The following is a 23770-nucleotide window of genomic DNA, read 5'->3' as shown; positions in this document are numbered from 1 at the left end:
CCGGTCAGCTCAGGGGGGATTTCGTTTTCAGTGATGTGTTTACTATTTCCTTAAGAATATTCCATGTAAATCCAATGTCAACTAAAAGAATTTCATACGTATAAAACTTAAACTCACTACTCATAGCAACCCCACAGCGTTTCCAAGATAGGAGCAGACTGCCACATCTTTCTCCCACAGAGCAACTGGTGGGTTTGAACCTTCAACCTTTTGGTTAGCAGCCGAGTGGTTTAACCACTGCACCACCAGGGCTCGTTAGAACACATGAAGAGTACACATTAATAACACCTGGAAAAGGCTTTTTCATTAACATATTATACTTGCCAGCAAAAGCTCATTAACGGCAACATGCTAATTAGGGGTTTCCAGCTGGGCTGTCGATACTGGTGTATCGGTAAACGAAAAATGTGGGCTAAGCAAATTTAAAGTACAAACCATGTCTGAGGTAGAAAGATTGAAACACTTAAAAAAATTACTTTTGAGAATTTTTATTACATTTGCTAAGATAATTTTTAAAATTAGTATTTAAATAAAAGAAGAAATGTTTTAAGGAGCTATTAGCTATTTTCTCACAACAAAAGTCCTCACAGCTGGACCAATAAGCAACATCATGATAAACGGAGAAAAGATTGAAGTGGTCAAGGATTTCATTTTATTTGGATCCATAATCAGTGGTCATGGAGGCAGCAGTCAAGAAACCAAACAACATATTGCATTGGGCAAATCTGCTGCAAAAGATCTCTTTAAAGTATTAAAAAGCAAAGATGTCACCTTGAGGACTAAGGTGTACCTGACCCAGCCTGACCCATTGCCTCATATGCATGTGAAAGCTGGACAATGAATAAGGAAGATCGTAGAAGAACTGATGCCTCTAAATAAGGGTGTTAGTGAAGAATATTGAATACACCATGGACCGCCAGAAGAATGGACAAATCTGTCCTCGAGGAAGTAAGCAGAGCCAGAAAGCTGCTTAGAAGAGAGGATAGCCAGACTTCATCTCACACACTTTGGACATATTATCCAGAGAGATCAGCCCCTGGAGAAGGATATCATGCTTGGTAAAGTAGAGGGTCAGGGAAAAGAGGAAAACCCTCAGGGAGACGGATTGACACAGTGGCTGTAACAATGGGCTCAAACATAACAATGATTGTGAAGATGGCACAGGACTGGGCAGTGTTTTGTGTTGTTGTACATAGGGTCACTATGAGTTGGAACTGACTTGATGGCACCTAACAACATTAGCTATTTCAAGTCCATGTTACTAACAGTTTAGCTTAGAAATAGCTTTTCTTAAGCAAGTTGCAACACAATATGTTATGATCCAATTTTTTTTAAAGATGATACATAAAAAAACTACTGATATTAATAATTGGGAGTTAAAGTACTTTTCGCTTCATACCTCTGTAAACTGTGTAAGGAGCCCTGGTGTCACAGTGGTTAAAGCATTTGACTGCTAACCAAAAGGTCGGCGGTCCAAAGCCACCGGTGGCTCCTTGGGAGAGAGGTGTGGCAGTTTGCTTCCGTAGAGATTTACAGCCCTGGAAACCTTATGGGGTTGGTTTTGTGTCAGAATCGACTAGATGGCAGTAGGTTTGATATACCGTGAACAGCTACACATATCCTACATTCTATATCGTATAATTTAGATTATTCCTTATTAACTGGAACTAACTGATGGAGCTTTATTGCAAGAAAGAACTGATAAGATATAATAATTGCTAAGTATTTAGTGAGAGCTGAGATAAAGTAAAAATCCCATTTTGTAAGGCCCTTCTTCATAAAGGATCAAAGTAAAGGGCAGGTTTAGATTCAGGACTGGGGGACCTCCGCTTCCTGTCTATTGTGTAACTGTGTAATGGAAAGCAGACCCCAAAGAGCACAGGCTTCTGTTGTGTCCAATGAGCCTTACCTGTCGAAAGCAGGGGCGTTGGCTTCTAGGCCTCTGTTGAGTCTCAGATGATGGGAGCCAACCTAAAGGAAAAGAAATAACAACTGTGATTCTTCCAGGAAGCTATGCCTTTCCTGGTCCCCCCACTCACTGCCAGCCAGGTCGCATGTGGTAGCCACCTCCATGGCGGACTCCCAGAGCAGGAGGAACAGGTGTCTGCTCCCTGGACTCTGCATCAGTGCTCTCAACTCAGGTCCTGGGCTGAAGTCTGGCTTGGCTGCTGCCAGTCTTTCTGCAGTGTGAAACTCGTCCGCTGGAATTCTTCCATAGACGGAAGAGAAATTTCATGATAATACCATCAGACAGATGTTGGATCCCTAAGTCATTTAATAGCACAGAGGTGTAAACAAGTCAACTAAGGAGAGAGAAATCACTTCCCAGCCTCTTCTACTCCAAGAACCTTGATTTCCCCCTAAAATTTGAGTTATCATAATTATCTGCAAACTAATTTGTCTTATATTTAGAACGATCTATTTAACACTGAACTTAATTTGAAAAAAAAACTTAAAACTACCTATGAAATGGATTATAACCTGATGAATAAAATAGGAAACTGTGAATTTATGCTGATGATAGCTGGTAGGTGGGTGGGTGGACAGGTGGATAAGTATACGAACAAATGGATGGAAGGATGGATTGCTGAATGCATGCATGCATGGATAGGTGGGTGAATGGATGGATGAATGGATGGATGAGTGGGTGGATGGATGGATGGATGGATGGATGGATGGATGGATGGATGGATGGATGGATGGATGGATGGATGGATGGATGGATGGATGGATGGATGGATGGATGGATGGATGGGTGGGTCGGTGGGTCGGTGGGTGGGTCGGTGGGTGGGTCAGTGGGTGGATGGATGAGCAGATGGATGGATGGATGGATGGGAGGTTGGATGGATGGATGGGTAGGAAGATGGATGAGCAGGTTGATGGGTGGGTGGATAGGTGGATGAATGGATGGATGGATGCATGGATAGGTGAGTGAATGGATGAACGGGTGGGTGGGTGAGTGGGTGGATGGATGGATGAATGGACAGACAGACGAGTGAACAGGGAAAAGGAAGGGTTCTTCCTTATAGTTGAATTTCAACTGACAAATGTGGTGGAAAATCATCATTTTATAATTGTCGTAGTAAAGAATTGTTCAAGCAAGAATCATCATTTGATGGTAAATCTTAAAGAAAAGTTTGATGAGGAGCAGGATATTGTGTGATCTAAAAGTGCCTCCCATAGTTTGCTTATTAGCTGAAAAGAAAACCACTAACTCTAAGTGGAGAAACTGAGCAGCGCTGTGACTGGGTGATGAGAATTAACATCACCATGAGAGGCAGAGAGACACCATGGTGCGTCCAGATGTGATCCCTTGAAGATGACCCAGCATTGTAACTTATGTAGCCTTCTGGCTGGGGATCCATGACCCAAATCCTGCTCATGAGGGAACAGCAGACAAACCCAAAATGAGAGACATTTGATTAAAGAAAAAGAAGGCTTGCATTCTCCACAAATGTCAGTGTCATGAAAGACAGAGAGACTGAAGAACCTTTCAGATTAAAGGAGGCTAAAGAGACGAGACATGAGGAGCCCCTGGATGGTGCAAATGGTTACCACTCTCAGCTGCTAAGTGCAAGGTTGGAGGTTTGAGTCCACCCAGAGACGCCACAAAGAAATGCACTGTGATCTACTTCTGAAAAATCAGCCATTGAAAACCCTGTGGAGCACAGTTCTACTCTGACACATACGGGGTCACCATGAGTCGGAACTGACTCAACGGCAACCGGTGTGGTTGGCAACTGGTTTCCTTGTTTTATTTTTTAATCAATAATTCATTATCATATATTACTACGTATCAAGTATTAACAACACGGGTATGTATCATATATTACTATGTATGAAGGATTAACAACACGGGTATACAAACGTCCTCTTCACGTCTGAGGAAAGCACCAATCCAGAAAACTGGGTTTAGAAGTTACTGCGGGAAAGTTTCTCCACATAAACGATTCCACAAATAAAGCCCAAAGTCTATTTCGATCTTACGACACCTTGGTCACAAGGGAGATGAGTCTGTAAAATGATGCATCTCAACTGTTAACTAAAGAGCGCTCCTAAGAAAGGCTCAAGTCACACACCTCTGTTTTGCTGCTCATGGTCACTCTGCCCTCCTTTTCCCTAGTCCCTCAACACCTGGCTGAGGAAAGGCCAGTCACAACTCCAAATGTGTCCGCAGACCTGCAGAGCTGAGAGGGGCTGCTCCACCCTGCGCTGCCTTCGTCTGCCTTCTGAATTTACAGTCAAGGCGCCCGATTAGTGTTGTACTCTGCTCCACAACAAATGACTAAGACTGATACCCCAGAAAAGGGGCTGCTAATTCTGACCAGTCGGTCACTACAGGTAAGTCTCCTCTGGCTTCACCAAGAGGCTGTGGCTGTTTTTAGAATAATTTCCGTGGGCGCACAGTAAGAGGAGAATATAGCAACAAGGTTTCAGGGCTCTGAAGCCTGATTCTTAGTCATAACAAGTTTCATTACCGGACATGCCTGAGGTTCTCCCTGAGTCATAACTGAATGCCTCTTCTTTCAAACAGGTGGGAATTACAGTCATAGGTGGCTCAACATAGCTGTGTCCAATCTGCAGGTTCTACAGCTACCCTTATTACAAAGACAGCTTGAGTTCCATTAAAAATTACGTAAGTCACCCAATCAAAAAATGAACACAGCATAAAACAAAATGAGACTTAAGAGGCACACCAGCCCAGGGGCAAGGACTAGAAGGCAGGAGGGGAGAGGAAAGCTGGTAATAGGGAACCCAAGGTTGAGAAGGGAGAGCGTTGACATGCTGTGGGGTTGTTAACCAATGTCACAAAACAATATGTGTACTGTTTAATGAGATATTAGTTTGTTCTGTAAACCTTCACCTAAAGTACAATTAACAAAAAAACCTACAAAGGACTTGAATAGACATCTCACCAAAGAGGATATACAAATGACCAACAAGCCCATGAAAAGACACACCACATCACTGGATGCAAGTCAAAACCACAGTGAGATACCACGTCATCGCCGGTAGAATAGCTATGATCAAAAAAACCAGAAAATAACAGGTATTGTCAAGGATGTAGGGAGCCCTGGTGGTGCAGTGGTTAAAGTGCTTGGTTGCTAACAGAAAGGTCAGTGGTTTGAATCCACCAGCCAATCCACAGGAGAAAGATGTGGCAGTCTGCTTTTGTAAAGATTACAACCTTGGAAACCCTATGGGGCAGTTCTACTCTGTCCTATAGGGTCGCTATGAGTCAGCATCAACTCAATAGGTAATAAGTAGGGCAGGTTTTTGGTTTTGGTTAAGGGTGTAGAGAAATTGGAACCCTCATTCCCTGCTGGTGGGAAATGTAAAATGGCTCGGCCACTGTGGAAAAATGTTTGGTGGTTCCTCAAAAAGTTAAACATAGAATTACCATATGACCCAGCAATTCAAGCAGGGACACAAACAGATACGTGTACACCAACGTTCACTGCAGCACTATTCACAATAGCCAAAAGGTGGGAACAACCTAAATGCCCATCAACAGATGAATGGATAAACAAAATGTGGTCCATCCACACAATGGAATATCATTCAGCCGTAAAGAGAAATGAAGTGCTGATATACGCTATGACATGGATGGAGCCTGAAGACGTTATGTTAATTGAAGTCAGTCAGTCACAAAACGACAAATATTGTACGATCCCACTTGTATGAAACAGGCAACCCTATAGAGACCTAAGCTGATCAGTGGTTACCTGGCTGGGAGGGAGGGGGAAAGAGGGAGTATTAGCTCCGAGGGCCCTGAGTTTCTGTTCTTGGTGGGGGGTAATATGGAAAGGCAGAGTGGTTGATCGTTACACAACACGATGACAATGCCACTAAACTGTACATGTAAAAATTGTTGAATTGGCAAGTGTTTTGTTATATGTATTTTTACCACCCCCCCCAAAAAAAACAAAACTGCACAGACAGTCCATAAGAGACACTAAGCACATCTGAGTCAAGTGTAGTACTGGGCACCATGGAAAGAAATGGGGGACAACAAGTCCCCTGCCCAGCGGATGGCCGCCGAGTAGAGTCTCTGTGGAAAGATCTAGAGACACTTAGAAATTCTAACAAGTCTGCACAGCAAGTGCAAATCCACGGGATGGGAATTGTGGCTCTGAGCACTGAGAACCAGCAGCAAACAGGGAAGGCACAGCAGGCCCTCACCTCACCTACAGGGCCTCAGGGGAGTGGCAGCTGGTGGCTGAGAAAGGGAGGGTGCAGTCCACCTGAGACCAGAGCCCTGCTCTTCTTCTGCTTCCTCATGGCTTGCCTCTCACCCCAGACTTAATCAGCATCCTTGTGTCCAGGAGGCAGGCCTGTCTCAGGCTTTCAAACCCCCCCAGGTAATGAAGAAGCCAAGGGCACCGTGCAGAGGAGTGAACTGGGCAGCACATGGGCCTAAAGGTTGGGTGTGTTTCAACCTGTGCACGTGGACCAGTGGCATTGCACCTGGGAGCTTGTTAACCAAAAAAACCAAACCCACTGCCGTAGAGTCAATTCTGACTCATAGGGACCCTATATGACAGAGTAGAACTGCCCGGTAGAGTTTCCAAGGAGCACCTGGGGGATTTGAACTGCGGACCTCTTGGTTACCAGCCGTAGCACTTAACCACTACGCCACCAGGGTTTCCGGGAGCTTGTTAGAAATTCAAATTCTTGGACCCCGCCCTAGACCCACTGAACCACAATCTCCAGGTGGGGCCAGGAATCTGTGTCTTAACAAGCCCTCCAGGTAACTCCCTGGGCGGCACAAACGGCTAAGAGCTGGGCTACTAAGTCTGGAGGTTCAGACCTACCCAGAGGCACCTTGGAAGAAAGGCTTGGCAATGTGCTTCTGTAAGGTTGGCCATATAAACCCTAGGGAGCGCAGTTCCACCCTGCACACATGGGATCGGCTACACACAAGTCAGAATCAACGGTTTTAACTGGTGCAGGTAAATCTCATGCAGGTAAATCTCACGCACAAGTGCTAACGTTTGAGAAGTGCTGCATGGACCCACTTGTCTTCTTTGGTTTCCTTTTTGCTCAGGTTGCAAATGCCTGTGAAGGAATGAGGGCAGCAGGGGGAGAACAGCGAACGGGTCGAGCCCACCCCTGCACAGCCACAGACTCTCTACCTCCTAAAGCAGATGCCCTCGAGCAGACAGGAAGCTGCGGCTCCTCCACCTTCTCTCAGTAGATGCTCCTGCCTCCCTCCTCCTGGGCCTCCTTTACTCTGGCTTCCTTGGGCCATCTCCACTTAACCACTACACCACCAGGGTTTCCGAATAAGGAAGAGTGAAGAACTGGTGCCTTTGAATTGTGGTGTTGGCGAAGAATATTGAATTTACCATGGACTGCCAGAAGAATGAACAAACCTGTCTTGGAAGAAGTACAATCAGAATGCTCCTTAAAAGCGAGCATGGCAAAACTTCGTCTCACTCACATACTTTGGACATGTTATTGGTAGGGACCAATCTCCGGAAAAGGACATCATGCTTGGTAAAGTAGAGGGTCAGGGATAAAAAATGAAGACCCTCAACAAGATGGACTGACACAGTGGCTACAACAGTGGGCTCAAACATAGCAATGATTGTGAGGATGGTGCAGGACTGGGTAGTGTTTTGTTCTGTTGTATATGGTGTCGCTATGAGTCGGAACCAACTGGACGGCACGTAATGACAACAACACATATTTCACATTGGCGGGATCATACAATATTTGTCCTTTTGTGACTGACTTATTTCTTTTAACATGTTTTTAAGATTCATCCACGTCCTAGCATGTATTAGGACTTCATTTCTCTTTATGGCTGAATAATATTTGTTGCATATATGTACCACATTTGTTTATCCATTCATCCGTTGATGGACACGTGAGTTGTTTCTACCTTTTGGTTGTTGTGAATAGTGATACAATGATCTCTGGTGTACTTGTATCTGTTTGGGCTCTTGGGTGCATACCTAGGAGTGGAATTGCTGGGTCATGTGGTAATTCTATGTTTCACTTTTTGAGGAATCACCCTGGTCCTGTCAGTCCTTCCCTCTTCCTCTGCCCACTCTAACCTCACCTCATACCTCTCTTCTCCGCATCCTGAGTCACTGTGTGTCAGAAGCCCAAGAAGGAGCTTCAGCTGGGCTAGAATCAAACTACTGTTGGCACCAACTGGTTGGCACTGACCATGGTGCTTTTCTTAGCCTTCACCTTCTTCTCCTTCACCCTGTCTTCCCTCCCCCTTGGTAGGTGGGTACTTGGTCAATTACTCATGCCTGGCCCCTCAAGTCATTACCTCAATCCTGTAGACTATACATTTGAGGTAAGGGAATTGGCCATTTGAATAGTCAAAGTCCCAACAATGCCTGGCTGTGTTAGTCAAAGCAAAGTCTCCAACAGCACCTGAGGGTCACATCTTTACACCCAGTATCTTCGGAATCTCTCCTTGCATACACACTGCTCCAACCTTCAAGAATGCCATCACCTTGAACTGGACTGCTGCAACTGCCCCCCATCTGTCTCTTTACCCTCAGGCTTCCGCCTTCAAACTGAAAATTCTTAGCCTTCTAATCATGTCAGCCACCCCTGAAGCCCTTAGTTAGTGCATGGTCTGATGCTCCTACCAGCACTGAGCCGGCTGTGCGCACATCCCTTCCCAAGCCCAGGCTGAGTGGCGTCAGTTGATAGCTTAAAATCGGCCATGTTGGGAGCATTTACACCACAGGAATGAACAAATGCTACAAATCAAAGCTTCCCCCGTCATATTCCAGAGCACTGGTCGACCAGCACACCATTGAGTGGCTCCCCAACATTACCACACACTGGAGTAACAAAGGGGCCTTGAAAAAATACTGATGCTCCTGCCCACCTACCCCAGATATCCGAATTGGTGTGGTATGCAACCTGGGTGTGAAAAGTTTTTAAAGCTCCCCAAGCGTGTCTGACGTACAACAAAGCTTGAGCAACTCTGCTTTAGCTGCTTTTCAGATAAAATTCAAACTCCATGGTAGAACATACAAAGGCCATCTTGATCTGGCCCTGCCTACCTCCCCAGTCTCATCTCTCCTCATATCCCTCATGCTTAGGACTCCAAGCAGCTGAGCCAGTGTGGATATGCTGGGACCTCAGGGGTGGCAACATCTACATCTCCTGTTCCCTTGGGACAGCTGCCTTCCCGCCCTGGTGATTCTTCCCCATCCTTTCTCAAGCCTTTCCCTAAGATGAATCCCTAAGGAAGCCGCCACTAGCCTTGAGCAACCCTTCCCCTACCCCTCGCCTAGGTGAGCTCTCCCTGAGAGCTGCCACAGGGACCTCAGCCTTCCTCTGTTGTTGTTGTTAGGTGCCGTCCTGTCAGTTCTGACTCATAGTGATCCTACGCACAACAGAATGAAACACTGCCCAGTCCTGCACCATCCTCATAATCATTGCTATGCTTAAGCCCATTGTTGCAGCCACTGTGTCAAATCCATCTCATTGAGGGTCTTCCTCTTTTTCACTGACTCTCTACTTTACCAACCATGACGTCCTTCTCCAGGGACTGATCCCTCCTGATAACATGTCCAAAGTATGTGAGACATAGTCTCGGCATCCTTGCATCTAAGAAGCATTCTGGTTGTACTTCTTCCAAGACAAATTTGTTCTTTTGGCAGTCCATGGTATATTCAATATTCTTCCCCAATGCCACAATTCAAAGGCATCAATTCTTCTTCTCTCTTCCTTATTTATTGTCCAGCTTTCACATGTATATGAGGCAATTGAAAACACCATGGCCTGGATCAGGCACACCTTAGTCCTCAAGGTGGCATCTTTGCTTTTTAACACTCTAAGGAGGTCTTTTGCAGCAGATTTGCCCAATGCAATACGTCTTTTGATTTCTTGACTACTGCTTCCATGGATGTTGACTGTGGATCCAAGTGAAATGAAATCCTTGACAATCTTTTCTCCGTTTATCATGATGTTGTTTATTGGTCCAGTTGTGAGGATTTTTGTTTTCTTTATGTTGAGGTGTAATCCACTCTGAAGGCTGTGGTCTTTGATCCTCATCAGTAATTGCTTCAAGTTCTCTTCATTTTCAGTAAGCAAGTTTGAGTCTTCTGCATAATGCAGGTTGTCAATGAGTCTTCCTTCAATCCTGATGCCCTATTCTTCTTCATATGGCCCACCTTCTCTGATTATTTGCTCAGCATACAGATTGAATAAGTATGGTGAAAGGGTACAACCCTGATGCACACCTTTCCTCCAGTATGCCTTGTTATGTTTGCACGACTGCCTCTTGATCCATGTACAGGTTCCTCATGAGCACAATTAAGTGTTCTGGAATTCCCATTCTTTGCAATGTTATCCATAATTTGTTATGATCTGCACAGTCGAATGCCTTTGCATAGTCAATAAATCACAGGAAAACATCTTTCTGGTACTCTGTGCTTTCAGCCAGGATTCATCTGACATCAGCAATGATATCCCTGGTTCCATGTCCTCTTTTAAATCCAGTTTGAATTTCTGGCAGTTCCCTGTGGATGTGCTGCTGCGGCAGCTTTTGAATGATCTTCAGCCTTCCTCTAGGACAGCTCTAATCACATGGTCCTGTCATGCCCCTATTCCCCACTCCTTGAAGGCAGGCATGATATATTCTCCCTGGTACCCCATATACCGGGCAGATGCTGAGTGGGTGTCTGTTGAATAAATGGCTTCATCTGAGATTGATGATTTGCCATCAGTCTACAACAGGGGGTGGTAGCTGAGACATCCCAGGAAGCAGGTCTTTGTGCTGTGTGTCCATAGAGGAGACACTGAGGACACTGCCACACACCACAGAGGGTCCTCATGTAGACTTAGCGGACACGTTCACTCAGTTCTCAGGATGCAAACAGTTCTGCTTCTATTAGTGTTTTTATCTCTTAGATGCCATAATTTACTTATATTATTAGTGATAACATCAGCTACCATTTTTGAGTATTTTCTAGGTACTGTGCTAGATTCTAATACATATCATATTTAATCATTCCCATAACCCTGAGGTTGGTACTGTTAACCCCAATTTACAGTAGAGTAAACTAAGGGTAAGGAGCCATGGCGATGTAGTGATTAAGCACTCGGCTGCTAACTGAAAGGTTGGCAGTTCAAACCCATCAGCCACTCCACAGGAGAAAGATGTAGCAGTCTTCTTCGTAAAGATTACAGCCTTGGCAACCCTATGGGGCAGTTTTACTCTGTCCTATAGGGTAGCTATAAGTTGGAATAGATTCAATGAAAACAGGTTTGGTTTTTTGGTAATTAAGGCTTAAGAAAGATAAGAAATTCCTCAAAAGTATATGTTTCCTACGTAGAAGGGCGAGAATCTGCACTTGAACTCAGGTCTGTACAACTTCAAAGTTTATGCTCTGAGGTACTGTGATAAACTGCCTTGTGGTCTTGCCTGTTTCCGTGATGGTTGCTGGGACGTTTGAGAATGAACACGACACCCACTTGTGCAAGCACACAAGACAGGGCACACGCTATGTGCACCAACTTTATCTCTAGCTCCAATTCACTGTCATCGTGAGTCTTTTCTCCCTTCCCTCAACCCCCTCACTTCTTTTTGAAGTTGTTGTGCTACAACCCATCTCCCATCCTTTTTGGAACAAAAAAAGGTATAAACACACAAGTAAGCACACAGAGTGCCATGCATCCCAGCGCTGAATGCATAGCGTTTGACAGGGAAGAGGCGTGTGTAGGCAAGGTGGGGACAGCAGAGGGGACTCATCCACACCTCAGCCTCCTCCAGTTGCCTTAGTGACAGGAACTAAACGACACAGATGTACCTCACCTTCCCAAGACACGTGTCTGTGTAAGTACGTTAAAAGAACCAAACCAAACTCATTGCCATCAAGTCAATTCTGAATCATAGCGACCCTATGAGTAAGCACATTAGGGGAGAGGACAATTCTAGAGTGACAAGGGGGACGAATTCTTCAGCACAATGGACAAGATAAAAAATACAGTCTTGAACCAACTATCCCAGGAGAGGAAATCGTTTTAAGGGTAAAATTTGTAAGTGGTAAAGGTACAGGGTTGCTAGAACTGGGAAAGGACACAGGAGTTTGTTAATGAAGACAGAGTTCCTGTGAAAATGTGCAGACAAATGAACACTCCCAGCCCCCTCTGCCATCCCCTGGGCCTGGAAAAGGGATGGGAGGACAACGAAGAGGAAGAGGGAGGACACTGAGGAAAAGAAAGGCCGATCACTGAGGAGGAGGGAGGAAAACGCTGAGGGGGAGGGAGGAGAATGCTGAGGAGGAGAGAGGAGAATGCTGAGGAGGAGGGAGGAGAATGCTGAGGAGGGAGAACACTGAGGAGGAGGGAGAAGAACACTGAGTAGGAGGGAGGAGAACACTGAGGAGCAGGGAGGAGAACACTGAGGAAGAGGGAGGAGAACACTGAGCAGGAGGGAGGAGAACACTGAGTATGATGGAGGAGAACACTGAGCAGGAGGGAGGAGAACACTGAGGAGCAGGGAGGAGAACACTGAGGAAGAGGGAGAACACTGAGCAGGAGGGAGGGGAACAGTGAGGAGGAGGGAGGAGAGCACTGAGGAGGAGGGAGGAGAGCACTAAGGAGGGAGGAGAGCACTGAGGAGGAGGGAGGAGAACACTGAGGAGGAGGGAGGAGAACACTGAGGAAGAGGGAGGAGAACGCTGAGGAGGAGAGATAACACTGAGGAGGAGAGAAAAAGAACGCTGAGGAGGTGGGAGGAGAATGCCGAGGAGGAGGGAGGAGAACACTCAGGAAGTGAAAAGAACACTGAGGAGGAGGGAGGAGAACGCTGAGGAGGAGGGAGGAGAAACACTCAGGAAGTGAAAAGAACACTGAGGAGGAGGGAGGAGAACGCTGAGGAGGAGGGAGGAGAACACTGAGAAGGAGGGAGGAGAACACTGAGAAGGAGGGAGGAGAACGCTGAGGAGAAGGGAGGAGAATACTGAGGAGGAGGAAGGAGAACACTGAGGAGGAGGGAGAACACTGAGGAGGAAGGAGGAGAACGCTGAGGAGAAGGGAGGAGAATACTGAGGAGGAGGGAGGAGAACACTGAGGAGGAAGGAGGAGAACACTGAAAGGAGGGAGGAGAACGCTGAGGAGAAGGGAGGAGAATACTGAGGAGGAGGGAGGAGAACGCTGAGGACGAGGGAGGAGAACGCTGAGGAGGAGACAGAACACTGAGGAGGAGAGAAAAAGAACGCTGAGGAGGTGGGAGGAGAATGCGGAGGAGGAGGGAGGAGAACACCGAGGAAGAGGGGGAATGCTGAGGAGGAGGGAGAAGAACACTGCGGACAAGAGAGGAGAACACTGAGGCAGAAGGAGGGATGAGAATACTGAGGCAGAAGGAGGGAGAACACAGAAGTTCCTAGAAATATGACAGAAGATAGTTGAAGGTGCTGAAAAGTTCTTCCCAGAGAAGACAAAATGGAAGAAGGGAGAATTCCCTTCTAATGGTCTGAAGGCATGTCAGGTGAGAAAAGAACTGGACCTACTCTTGAGCATCCATGGTACGTCCTGTAGAAGCAATCAGACTACAGAGAGCGGTTTAACACAAGGAGAGTTGCAGTTGAGTCAATTCTGACTCATGGTGATCCCATGTGTGTCAGAGTAGAACTGTGCTCCACAGAGGTTTTCAATGGCTGAATTTTCTGAAGAAAATTACAAGGCCTTTCTTCTGAGGCATCTCTGGGTGTGCCTGAATCTCCAGCCGATCGTGTTAACCGTTTGCACTACCCATAGACTCCTGATACAGGAAAGACCTATCTCTAATTACCAGAGCCGTCCCAAATCCTGGACTCCTGGTCAGGTCTGGAGGACAGGCTCCTTAAGATTTGGTGAGGAAGGGTCCCTGAATTGGGGGAAGGATGAAATGGTTGAATCCCAAAGGATCCTTCCCAAATCCCGAGACTCTATATTAGGACCACCCCTCAGTTTTTGGACTTCTTACACATTTTTACATGAAGCCTGGTCTCCCTGTTTCATTTATGCACTATACTCATTTGATCTATGCTTTTTATTCTAAATTCAGAGCTCGAGAAGTTTCAGAAGGAAAAACCCAAATGTAAAGAAAATCAAGTTTCAGAAACTCTTTAGAAAGGTCCAGAATATGGAGACCCATAGAGACAGAAAGTGGAGTAATGGTTCTGGTTCTTTAGGCTTGTAGGGGAGGGACTGGAGAGTGGCTGCTGATGGGGACCAGGTTTTTTAACCGTGAAGACAGTGTTCTAAAATTAAATTATGGTGATGATCGCACAACTCTGTAAATACATTACAGACCATTGAATCGTATACCTTAAACGGACAAAATTTATGGCAGGTAAATTATATCTCAATAAACATGTTCAAAAAAACAAATCAAAACACTCTTTTTGGAAGCTCTCCAAAGGAATTTTCCACGTGTTATGACCATCCTCAGAAGGGCTTATGGATGCTGCCTTTCAGTGCCATGCGCTGGCCGTCTACATCTTAGCCGCTCCTTTTTGACAGAAAGACCGAGTGTTAATTAACAAAGCCATTTGTTTTCACAGAATTCAGAGCCCAATGAGACACCCAGTTCACCCGTCCTCGCTCTGAGAGCCAGCGTGGTACATTACCACAGCGGTCAGCTGCAGCCTGGTGACAGCCATTAGGACAAAGTGACGTGCCAAACACTGTGTCTTGTCAAGGGCTGTGTTAAGAAGTTGAACCCAAGACTTGGGACTCTGAGCCCTGCTGTGACAGACACCCCAGGGCCTGGCAATGGCACCCTGACGCTCTTCAGCCCTGGATGACGACCTCATGGGGGTAACATGAGCCTGGGTAAGAAGAGCCGAAAACAACAAAGCCCACAGAGAGGGTTTATGAACACGGCAAATATTCCCTCAGATGGGGAAGAGGATCCAGGATCAGTGCTGAGGAACCTCAACCCACTCGCCCATAGCCCGCCTTGCTGGAGAGTCACCGAGCAGAGCACACGTCCCTCTGCTGAGGACAAGTGTGTCCCTGGAACAAACCGCCACACGCCGCCCTCTCCCCAGGAGTCAGAACGCCAAATACCCTCTGACACTGGCCGGAGCCCTGTGCCAATAGCCAGGTGTATTTTTAGAAATCACAGGAAAGCTACGTGTAATTCTCGGGCAGCTCTGCCACAGACACCTCCACACGCCAGACCCCTGCATGGCCACGCAGGGTCCTCTAAGAGATTCATGACCCTCACAACGCAACTGTGGCCGTGCTCTGAGTACACTGACTTTGGGGTATAACTTAAGGTAATTCTACCCAAGTACACAATGTGGTTCACTTACTCAGAAAAGACACCCCAGCAGTTACCCAAGTCCACAGGAAGCACAATACATGCTTGCCAATCAAAAATTACAAATCAGTGCATGTGTGTTCTACATAAAAAATACCACGCATGTGTGCACACATACCTCCACACGCCTGCACACACACGTATATGCAATACACACACATACATACGCACATAGACACTCATATACACGCACCCCCCACTTGTCTGCACACACACACAATACACATACATACACCCCATACACCTGCACACACACACATGCAATACATACACATATACATACACACATAGACACTCATATACACACACCCACACACACAATACACAAACATACATACACACACCCCACACATACATACACAATACACACACACATACACACTCATACACGTCACACATACATACTCCCCCCAAGCATCTGCACACGCACACGTACACACACGCGCATACATACACACACGAGCACACCTGATGCATCCGCACACACACGTACATGCACACACAGTTCATGGATCTGCACACACACACACACACACACACACGCACACACCCCCCATACACCTTGACAGCTGGGCAGAGGAAAAGACCGGACACCGTGCCATCCAAAAACCTGGTTGAAAGGTTGCCAGAGAGTTTTAGAAGAGAACACAACGGACATGGCGATGTCTTCATTACCCACCTGAAGGCCTGGCTGCTCCCAAAACAGCGGAACGGAGCCTCTGATCTGGACAAAAGACGACACCCCATCATCCATGTAAATCGTCTGCATGGGGAGGAAACATAAAGGGAGAGAGATTCTTCAATGAAACCGAGTGTCCTCAGCTTGGTAACCGGATGCTGCCGCCTGAGACCGAGCACCAGCTAGCGAGAAGGGCAGGCGGTGGATTGCAGCACCCAGCTCCTCTGGCCAGCACAGCAGGGCTGCGCCCTGACCCGAGGCCCAGCCCGGGAGCCGACGGGCCTGCCAGCTGCTGGGCGGACTTCCAGGCCTGCTGCCCAAGCCACCTCCCAGAGAGTGACCAAGTGCCCTGTCCTCAGGATCAGCTGGCGCTGGTGGGGAGTGCCTTCTTCTCGGGGAGCAACCTTGCTGGTTTCCCTGAACATCCCACAGTGCTCCACTGCACGTTAGGAAGAGAAGCAGGGGTACTCTGGGATTTCAGTAAGACCTTCTTTTGTCAGCTGACACTGAGTTGGCCCTGACTCACGGTGACCCCGCGCACAAAGGGATGGAGTGCTGCCTGGTCCTTCACCATCTCCGTGATCAACTACAGATCAGACCGTGGTGATCCATAGGGTTCTCAATGGCTGGTCTTTGGAAGCAGATTGCCAGGCCTTTCTTCCTAGTCTGTCTTAGTCTGGAAGCTCCACTGAAACCTGCTCAGCATCACAGCAACACGGAAGCCCCCACAGACAGACAGGTGGCAGCTGCTCATCAGGTGCACTAGCCAGGAATTGAACCCGGGTCTCCCGCATGGAAGGTGAGAATTCTACCACTGGGCCACCACTGCCCCTACATGGTCTTCCTTAGAGCCCTCCATTTTAACCTGATCCCATAGCTAAGTGGCAGTGCTGTTAGTAAAGGGCTGGATGAAGTACGGTGAACAGCTATATCCAAGGCCGAACCGACAGCACTAGTCAATCCTGTGCTTGACAACGCAAGTCAAGACTTGACACATACCACAACGTCAACACACAACACGGTTTCCAGAAGCTTCCTGTGGAATGGCGCCTGCATAGAAACACAGTATACTTCTATTTTTAAAAAATACTCCTCCTCCCCACCCACACGCACACTTATTTCAGAGTGGGCCGGCTTCCGGTGGGCCCGCAGGCCTATGAGTGCAGTGTAAGGGAGTTTTCAGAGGGCACGGAGCACAGTCCTGAGCGTCACAGGGGAAGGCTGGGCCGTTACCAGATGCTTGGCTTTGATCTGAGTAACTGTATCCTGGTTTGGCAGGGCCAGCCGGCGAGGCTGTGGGTCCTTTCCACTTCTTACCACCCTGCTCCCTTTACCGGGTAGCTTTCCATGCCCGGCAGATCACGCTCAGGTGGCACATTCATTAGTCATTCTGCAGCGAGGACTTGGAAAGCAGCCCTGCAGCTTCCCTGGACTACAGGAATTATATGAGCCTCGTATCCACAGCATCCGACTGAAAGTCTGTCCATTAGTCTCCAAAGGAAAACAGCCCCGGGTGAGAACTTGCTGCCCGTCTCCAGGTACCGACCACCAGCCAGTCTGTTATGCTCCATCATTCTACTGATAAGGCCAGAACAAAAGAGCAGTTTGCGTAAATTCACACACACACACCCAATGAGATGAAGTCCATAAACCTGACCAGCAGCTGTGACTCACACAGTCTATAGGACTGAACAAGAAACCAACCCAGCCAGCATTCTCCCAGAAAGCCAACTCTTCGTTTAAGAAAGGACTACCGTTCACTCTAATTAATGCTGCTAACAGTGCTACTTCCAACACTTGCCCAGTTCCTCTTGAGATGAAACTTGTGCAAAGCCAGCTTCAGAAAACCCCCAAAGAGTCCCAGACTCCACCCGTGGGCGAGAAGAAAAGATGCCTCCAAGTGTCTCCACCCCCTTCCTTCCGTGAGACAATCACATTTTATTCTGGGTCCCATCCTATCCCCAAGGCCACCTTATTTGTTCCCAAGGTGATGGGACATACCCTGACCTTCACACACTAGTGAGGGATTGCCTGTGCTTCCATTTTGGGTGAGAGAACACAGGTCTAACTTGCTGGGGTGCAGGGCTTCACCTCACAGACGAAATCCTAACAGCGTTTGGGTCCACAGGAGTTGAGGGAGGCAGACGGGAGCATGAAAGCCCAACCTGGTCCAACCTCCATTCTGCAAACTCCCACCTGCCCAGGAGGGTGACCCTCAGTGTCCGTCTCTCTCAATGGAGTAAGTGTCACCTGGGGCACAGAGAGGTGACGTGCTCTGAGGAGTGAATGACTTGCTCACAAACTCAGCTTCTCTCTTTGTTCAGGGCAGCAGGCTGCTCTGTGAGTGTGGATGAGGCCACCCAGAGATGATGGAGAGAAAGAGAAGGCAGGCTCAGAACATGGGGAAATGGGTTTTGAGCTGCGGGGAGAGAGGGAGCATACGAAGGAACAGACAGAGTGGGAGGGAAACCCGGAAGGAGAGCACTTCAGGAGGGAGGAAGCCGTGCCAGTGGGGTGAGGCCTGGGTGGGGCTGCTGGACTTGGCTACCAGGAAGCCTCAGGTGACCCTGAGTGGCCCCTTTCATGGAGCAGCAGGAGCAGAGGCCAAAGGGCCATCCAAGGAAGAGGACAAGGCAGGAGTACTTAAGAATGTACTTCTATCTAAAAGGCTTTTCCTGAGCTCCTTCCCTCCGATGAGGTATCTGTAAACCAGTGCTTCCCAAGTCTTCGTTCTTAGGAGGACACATGGGAACCAGGGAACTATAACGTCCCGGCACTAACCAGTGCTCTTACCTTCACTAGTCAAATGTTTCTCTTTTTTTTTGGGTGGTGGGGGAGGTTTCTGCAGGATTAGTCAGGGCTGTAGCGCAAACCCACCAGACACGGCTCACCACAGTGCGGAAAAGACTCAGGCCCTCTGTGAGGGAGTCTGAGAAGGCCATCTACACACACACCCTCTCACAATGCACTCCCTCACACACTCACACACACTCAGTCCCTCGTGCTCACACACACTCTCCCACACATTCATGTACTCTCACACACACACACCCTTTCACAACGCACTCCCTCACACACTCACACACACTCAGTCCCTCACACATGCATTCACACACACTCTCCCACACACTGATGTACTCTTACACACTCACACCCTCTCACAATGCACTCCCTCACACACTCACATGCACTCACACACATGCTCACTCTCACATATTCCCACTCACGTACTCATGGACTCTCACACATGCACTCATACACTCACACACACATTCTCTCACACCCACACACATTCACACATGGCACACACACATATGGGTGCACACACTCACACGCAGGCATTCAAACACATTCACAAGCATGGACACACACACATGCACCCACTCACACAAACTCACATGTGGCCCACCATGGAGGCAAACAGGGACGGCGCAGAAAGCTGTCTCTCTTCTGGCTCCTGAGAATTTAATTCATGAGGAGCCCATCTGCCTGCTGAGAGCTCCCCACACAGCAGGGAGCCTCTGCTCCTTATGGGGTCTCTGGTTGCCAACGACAGAGCAGGGCAATTAGTCAGAGCCCTACTTCCCAAGGGACAGTGGGCGTGGGCTGAAGAGCCTCACTTCCTTACAGAGGTCCTCGGGGACCAGCTTCAGCCCAGGCCCCTGAGACCAGAGGGCAATCACTGTGTGGTGGTGGATCTTCTGCAGCTGCTGAAGCCTCCTAGGCTCACCTGCCCCTTTCCCCCAAACTCGCTACCTGCCACGCTGGGGCGAGGAGACTCTTCACATGTAGCCACACAGGAGGCAACCCAACACTACCTGAACGCATCACCCAGACTTTGTCTACTGAATCACTGATTTGAGGGACCTTAAGATCCAACACACAATTTGCTATTCCACCATAATCAAAGCCACCAAGGCCATGTATTGAGGTGCCACTGTCCCGGCTCAAGGGGCCCCACATCTCTGATGTTACAAACGTCAGGAAGCAGGACGCGCCTGGTTCCTGTGAGGGTGTGATCCAGGATCCCAGTGGACCACCACAGCCCTGAAAACTTCCCTGAGTCCAGTCCAGGTTCCTGTGCTGTGCAGCCCACACCCACTGCTTCCAACAGCTCAGCAGAAGACCTGAGGCTGGCTTCCCTAGAACCCCCCAGTTTATCAGTGGTCGCCAGGGGCTGGGGGAGGAGGAATGGGGAATGAAGAGTACCTTTGTCAGCAGGAGGTGCAGCTGCTGAGAGCCTGGGCCTCTTGGAGGGGTAGAAGGCAGATCCGCATGTACAGGGACGTCAGTGAAGTATACACTCCACTTAAAGAGCAATTTTTGTTCAGAAGAAACAACTTGGCCCAACCTAAGCACCCATATTGCTATAAAGTGCCTTACACAGAAGGCATTCTGTGACCCCAGAAGTGGAGAGCAAGCGGCCCTCTTGCCATAAGGAGAAGCCATGTTTTTGTTCTTCTGGCAACAGTTGCTCCCCTCTGGCTGTTTCTGCTCACCCTGCCTCCTTACACATTTGAGAGAAGGGGATGCAGTCCTACGTTAGAAACCATCTTGTAGATGCTTAGAGAAATGGCCAGCCCCCCAACAGGAGCAGGCTGGGGCCCCATGAGCATCACTGGGGTGTCCCTTGGCAAGAGCTTTCCAGAGGGAAGCCCCATCTTATGGACCTAATTGTGTCCCCTAAAATATGTGTTGATGTCCTAACTGCTGTACCTAAGAATGTGACCGAATTTGGAAATAGGATGTTTCTTTTGTTATGGAGAATGAGGCCATAGCAGAGTAGGGTGGGTCCCAAACCTAATCACTTCTGAGTGATGTCTTATACAAAGAGCAAAAGAGACACAGAGGCACAGAGGGGGAGACAGACGCTATGTGACAATGGAGGCAGGTGAATCCATAAGCCCAGGAACACCAGGGATTGTTGGCACCTTCTAGAAACTGGAATAGACAAAGACTTCCCCTAGACTCATGACCTGAATTGGACTTCCAGCCTCCTGAATTGTGAGAAAATAAATTTCTGTTCTCTAAAGCCACCCACTCACAGTATTTTTAATGGCAGCACCAGGTAACTAAGACACCAGGCCTTCACTCTTCCCCTCTATTCCGTCTCGTGTCTTCTTCTCCACTGTCTGTCCTTCTCTCCATGCATCCCCCACCTTAGATGGGCCCTTCCTCTAACGTCATGGCCTCTCCTGATCCTCACTTGGCCTGGTGAGTCTCTCATCTGTCCCTGGCCTGGCACTGACTGGGCACCAATGGGGAGGAAGGAAGCCGCCCTGGAGGACCAGCCCTTGTCTGTCCTGGTCTTGCTGCACGCCCGGCACCGGGAACGGCACACAGCTGAATGTGCCAAGGACTGGAGAAGCCCTGGGTCTGCTCCACAGTGCTAACGAGGACACCTTGATAAGCTCTGGGAAGTGATTCCTCAAATATACCAGGTGGGACCTTCTCCCTCACACACCACGGTTCGCACTGTTGGGGGCTCTCTGAGTCACAGAGAACATCCTGGCTTGTATTTCCCACAGTGAGAAACCATGGTTCACCCAAAGTGCAAGCTGGCCTCAGACATACCTGCCCAGCAAATGGGCACTCAGGGTGTAAGAGCCCTGAGTTTCCTGGTGCTGCTTAACAGAAGCAGCCCTGGTGGCACAGTGGTTAAGCATTTGGCTGCTAACCAAAAGGTTGGTGGTTCTCAGTGTCCGATCTGACCTTTATATCAAACCTGATCAAAAATGATTGGGACACACCCTCCACTGATATGGCCTCATTAACATAACAAAGAAACCCTGTTCCCAAATGGTATGACTTCCATGAGTACAGGGGTTAGGATTTACAACAGGCATTTTGGGGGACGTAATTCAATCCATAACAATCCTGATGTCCTGCTATGTGTCTGTGTTGAAAGCAAAATCGCTGAGGGGTTGAATGCACACAGGGCAGGGCCTCAGTCTGCAGTGCCTGTGGTCTCTGCACCAACAGCAGCTGGGCTTTCTGGCTGTCTGTCAGCAGGTCTGCTGTTCCTGGGAGGAAGGTACTCTTTCTGGAGAGAGTGACAATGCACCAACACACTACTGTGATCCAGAGGCGGCGGGTGGGTGGGTGGGAATGAAAACAAAAAACAAACAAACAAAAAACCTCCCAAAGCTTTTTGGGAGCAAGAAATCCCTCCTAATCCTGAGAAGGAAGATGGAAGCAATTTAAACAACATGGGCTGGACGCCCGGGAGCTGGCGTGAGGCTGGTCCTATTTCAGACATTTCTCTAAGGCCTCCTGGGAGAGTCAGGAGACATGAAGACAAGGCCTCTGCCCTGAGCCCTAACCAGCAAACTGAAAACATGAGGAGAAAAACTCAAGTCACGAGACACCCATACAAGAAATAACTAGGGCGATGTCCCCCAAGCCCTCGCCTGCCAAAATGCTCACTTGTCTGTGGGAGCTGAGAAAAGCAAAGACAATGTAGAGATCTATCATAAAGCTAACGGGCACTTAAAGCATAGTCCTTTACCAAGGATTATGTCCTCTTACACTGTGGTGTTAAAATCGTTTAGGAAAGTCCAGTTTATGGGGATGGAAACACCATGTTGATTAGGGGTAGGGTTGCACAGCTGATTAACGTAACTGATGTCAACAAGTTCTGTACGTGTAAAAAGTTGAATTGGCAAAAGTTGTATGATAGACGTATTTACAACAACAACAACAAAAAGAGCAGCAGCTGGGGCTCCTTATGTACAACCAAAGCCTCATGGGATTTGATTCCTGGTTTTTTTTTTTGGAGGTTTAGGGTCATGGTTTCATGGGACATCCCAGTTAATTGGCCTAATATCGTGTTTAATGTTTCTGTTCTACTTCTTAGTTAGTAGTGTAGTGCCTGGGGTCTTAAAAGCTTGCAAGCAGCCATTCAAGGCACAACTGGTCTCTATTAACCTGGAGCAAAAGAGGTCAAAGGAAAGCCAGAAACAGGAGAAGGATAAGGACTGTGTGGCTAATTGCCTCCATGAACAACTGCCTTCTTTGCCATGAGACCAGAAGAACTGGATGGTACCCAGCTACCATTACTGAACATTTTGATCAAAGATTCTATAGAAGAATCTTTGATCAAAAGGGGGAAAATGCAGAACAGAATTTCAAATTCTAATGGAATCTAGAATTTCTGGAGCCATGAAAATCAGATGAGCCCCTGAAACTATTACCCTGAGATAATCTTTAAACCTTAAACCAAAAATATCCCGGAAGTCTCCTTAAAACCAAACAATAGTTTAGCTTAACTAGTAGAAAAAAGGCCTGCCTGGAGCATTGTGCTCTTTTAACAACTATTTATATGGGATCAAACTGCCAACAGCAACTCGACAGGTTGGATAAGAAGCTTCAGGGGCAGTCAGTTTATGTAAGTGAGGGAGGAACGACTCAGAAAAGGCGGGTGAGAGCAGTTGCACAACTCAAAGGATGTAATCAGTGTCCCTGAATTGCACACGTAGAAACTGTTGAGCTGGTGCATGCTCTGCTGTGTATATTCCCAACAACAAAAAAATAAAATAAATAATTCTGTAGGAAACGGGCCGATTGTGGAATGTGGTTTTCCTTCAATGACTTACTCAACAAAAAAAGTAGATGAGACTCTGAGACCACCTCCATTTTTTTAATTGGTTGAAATCCAAAAATCTGGGGACACACAAATGAGAGGACAAGCTAGGTATTTTCTGCCCCAGGGCTGGGTGGAGAATGGGGCAAAGGCCGAGATGGCAGAGTCCCTGCAGGGCGGCCTGTGACTATCTCTGGAGTCTGGCTCCCTTACC

The 23770-nt window shown here is 47.8% G+C and overlaps 1 protein-coding gene across 5 annotated transcripts in view; it reads right to left on the bottom strand.

The window, feature by feature from the left end:
- The window catches only part of SYNJ2 (synaptojanin 2), a 137227-nt gene that overhangs the window by 53720 nt on the left and 59737 nt on the right, over window positions 1-23770 (bottom strand). For all 5 annotated transcript variants that reach the window (XM_049904616.1, XM_049904625.1, XM_049904633.1 and 2 more), the window contains 2 exons: window positions 15975-16058; window positions 1910-1971 (listed from right to left, as the gene is read on the bottom strand). In XM_049904616.1, coding sequence (XP_049760573.1) covers window positions 1910-1971; window positions 15975-16058 — 146 coding nt within the window. The remainder of the gene's footprint in view (window positions 1-1909; window positions 1972-15974; window positions 16059-23770) is intronic.

The sequence above is a fragment of the Elephas maximus genome, chromosome 1, assembly GCF_024166365.1.
Source record: "Elephas maximus indicus isolate mEleMax1 chromosome 1, mEleMax1 primary haplotype, whole genome shotgun sequence".
NCBI classification, from domain to species: Eukaryota; Metazoa; Chordata; class Mammalia; order Proboscidea; family Elephantidae; genus Elephas; species Elephas maximus.
This window is presented reverse-complemented; position numbering and strand designations above follow the sequence as displayed.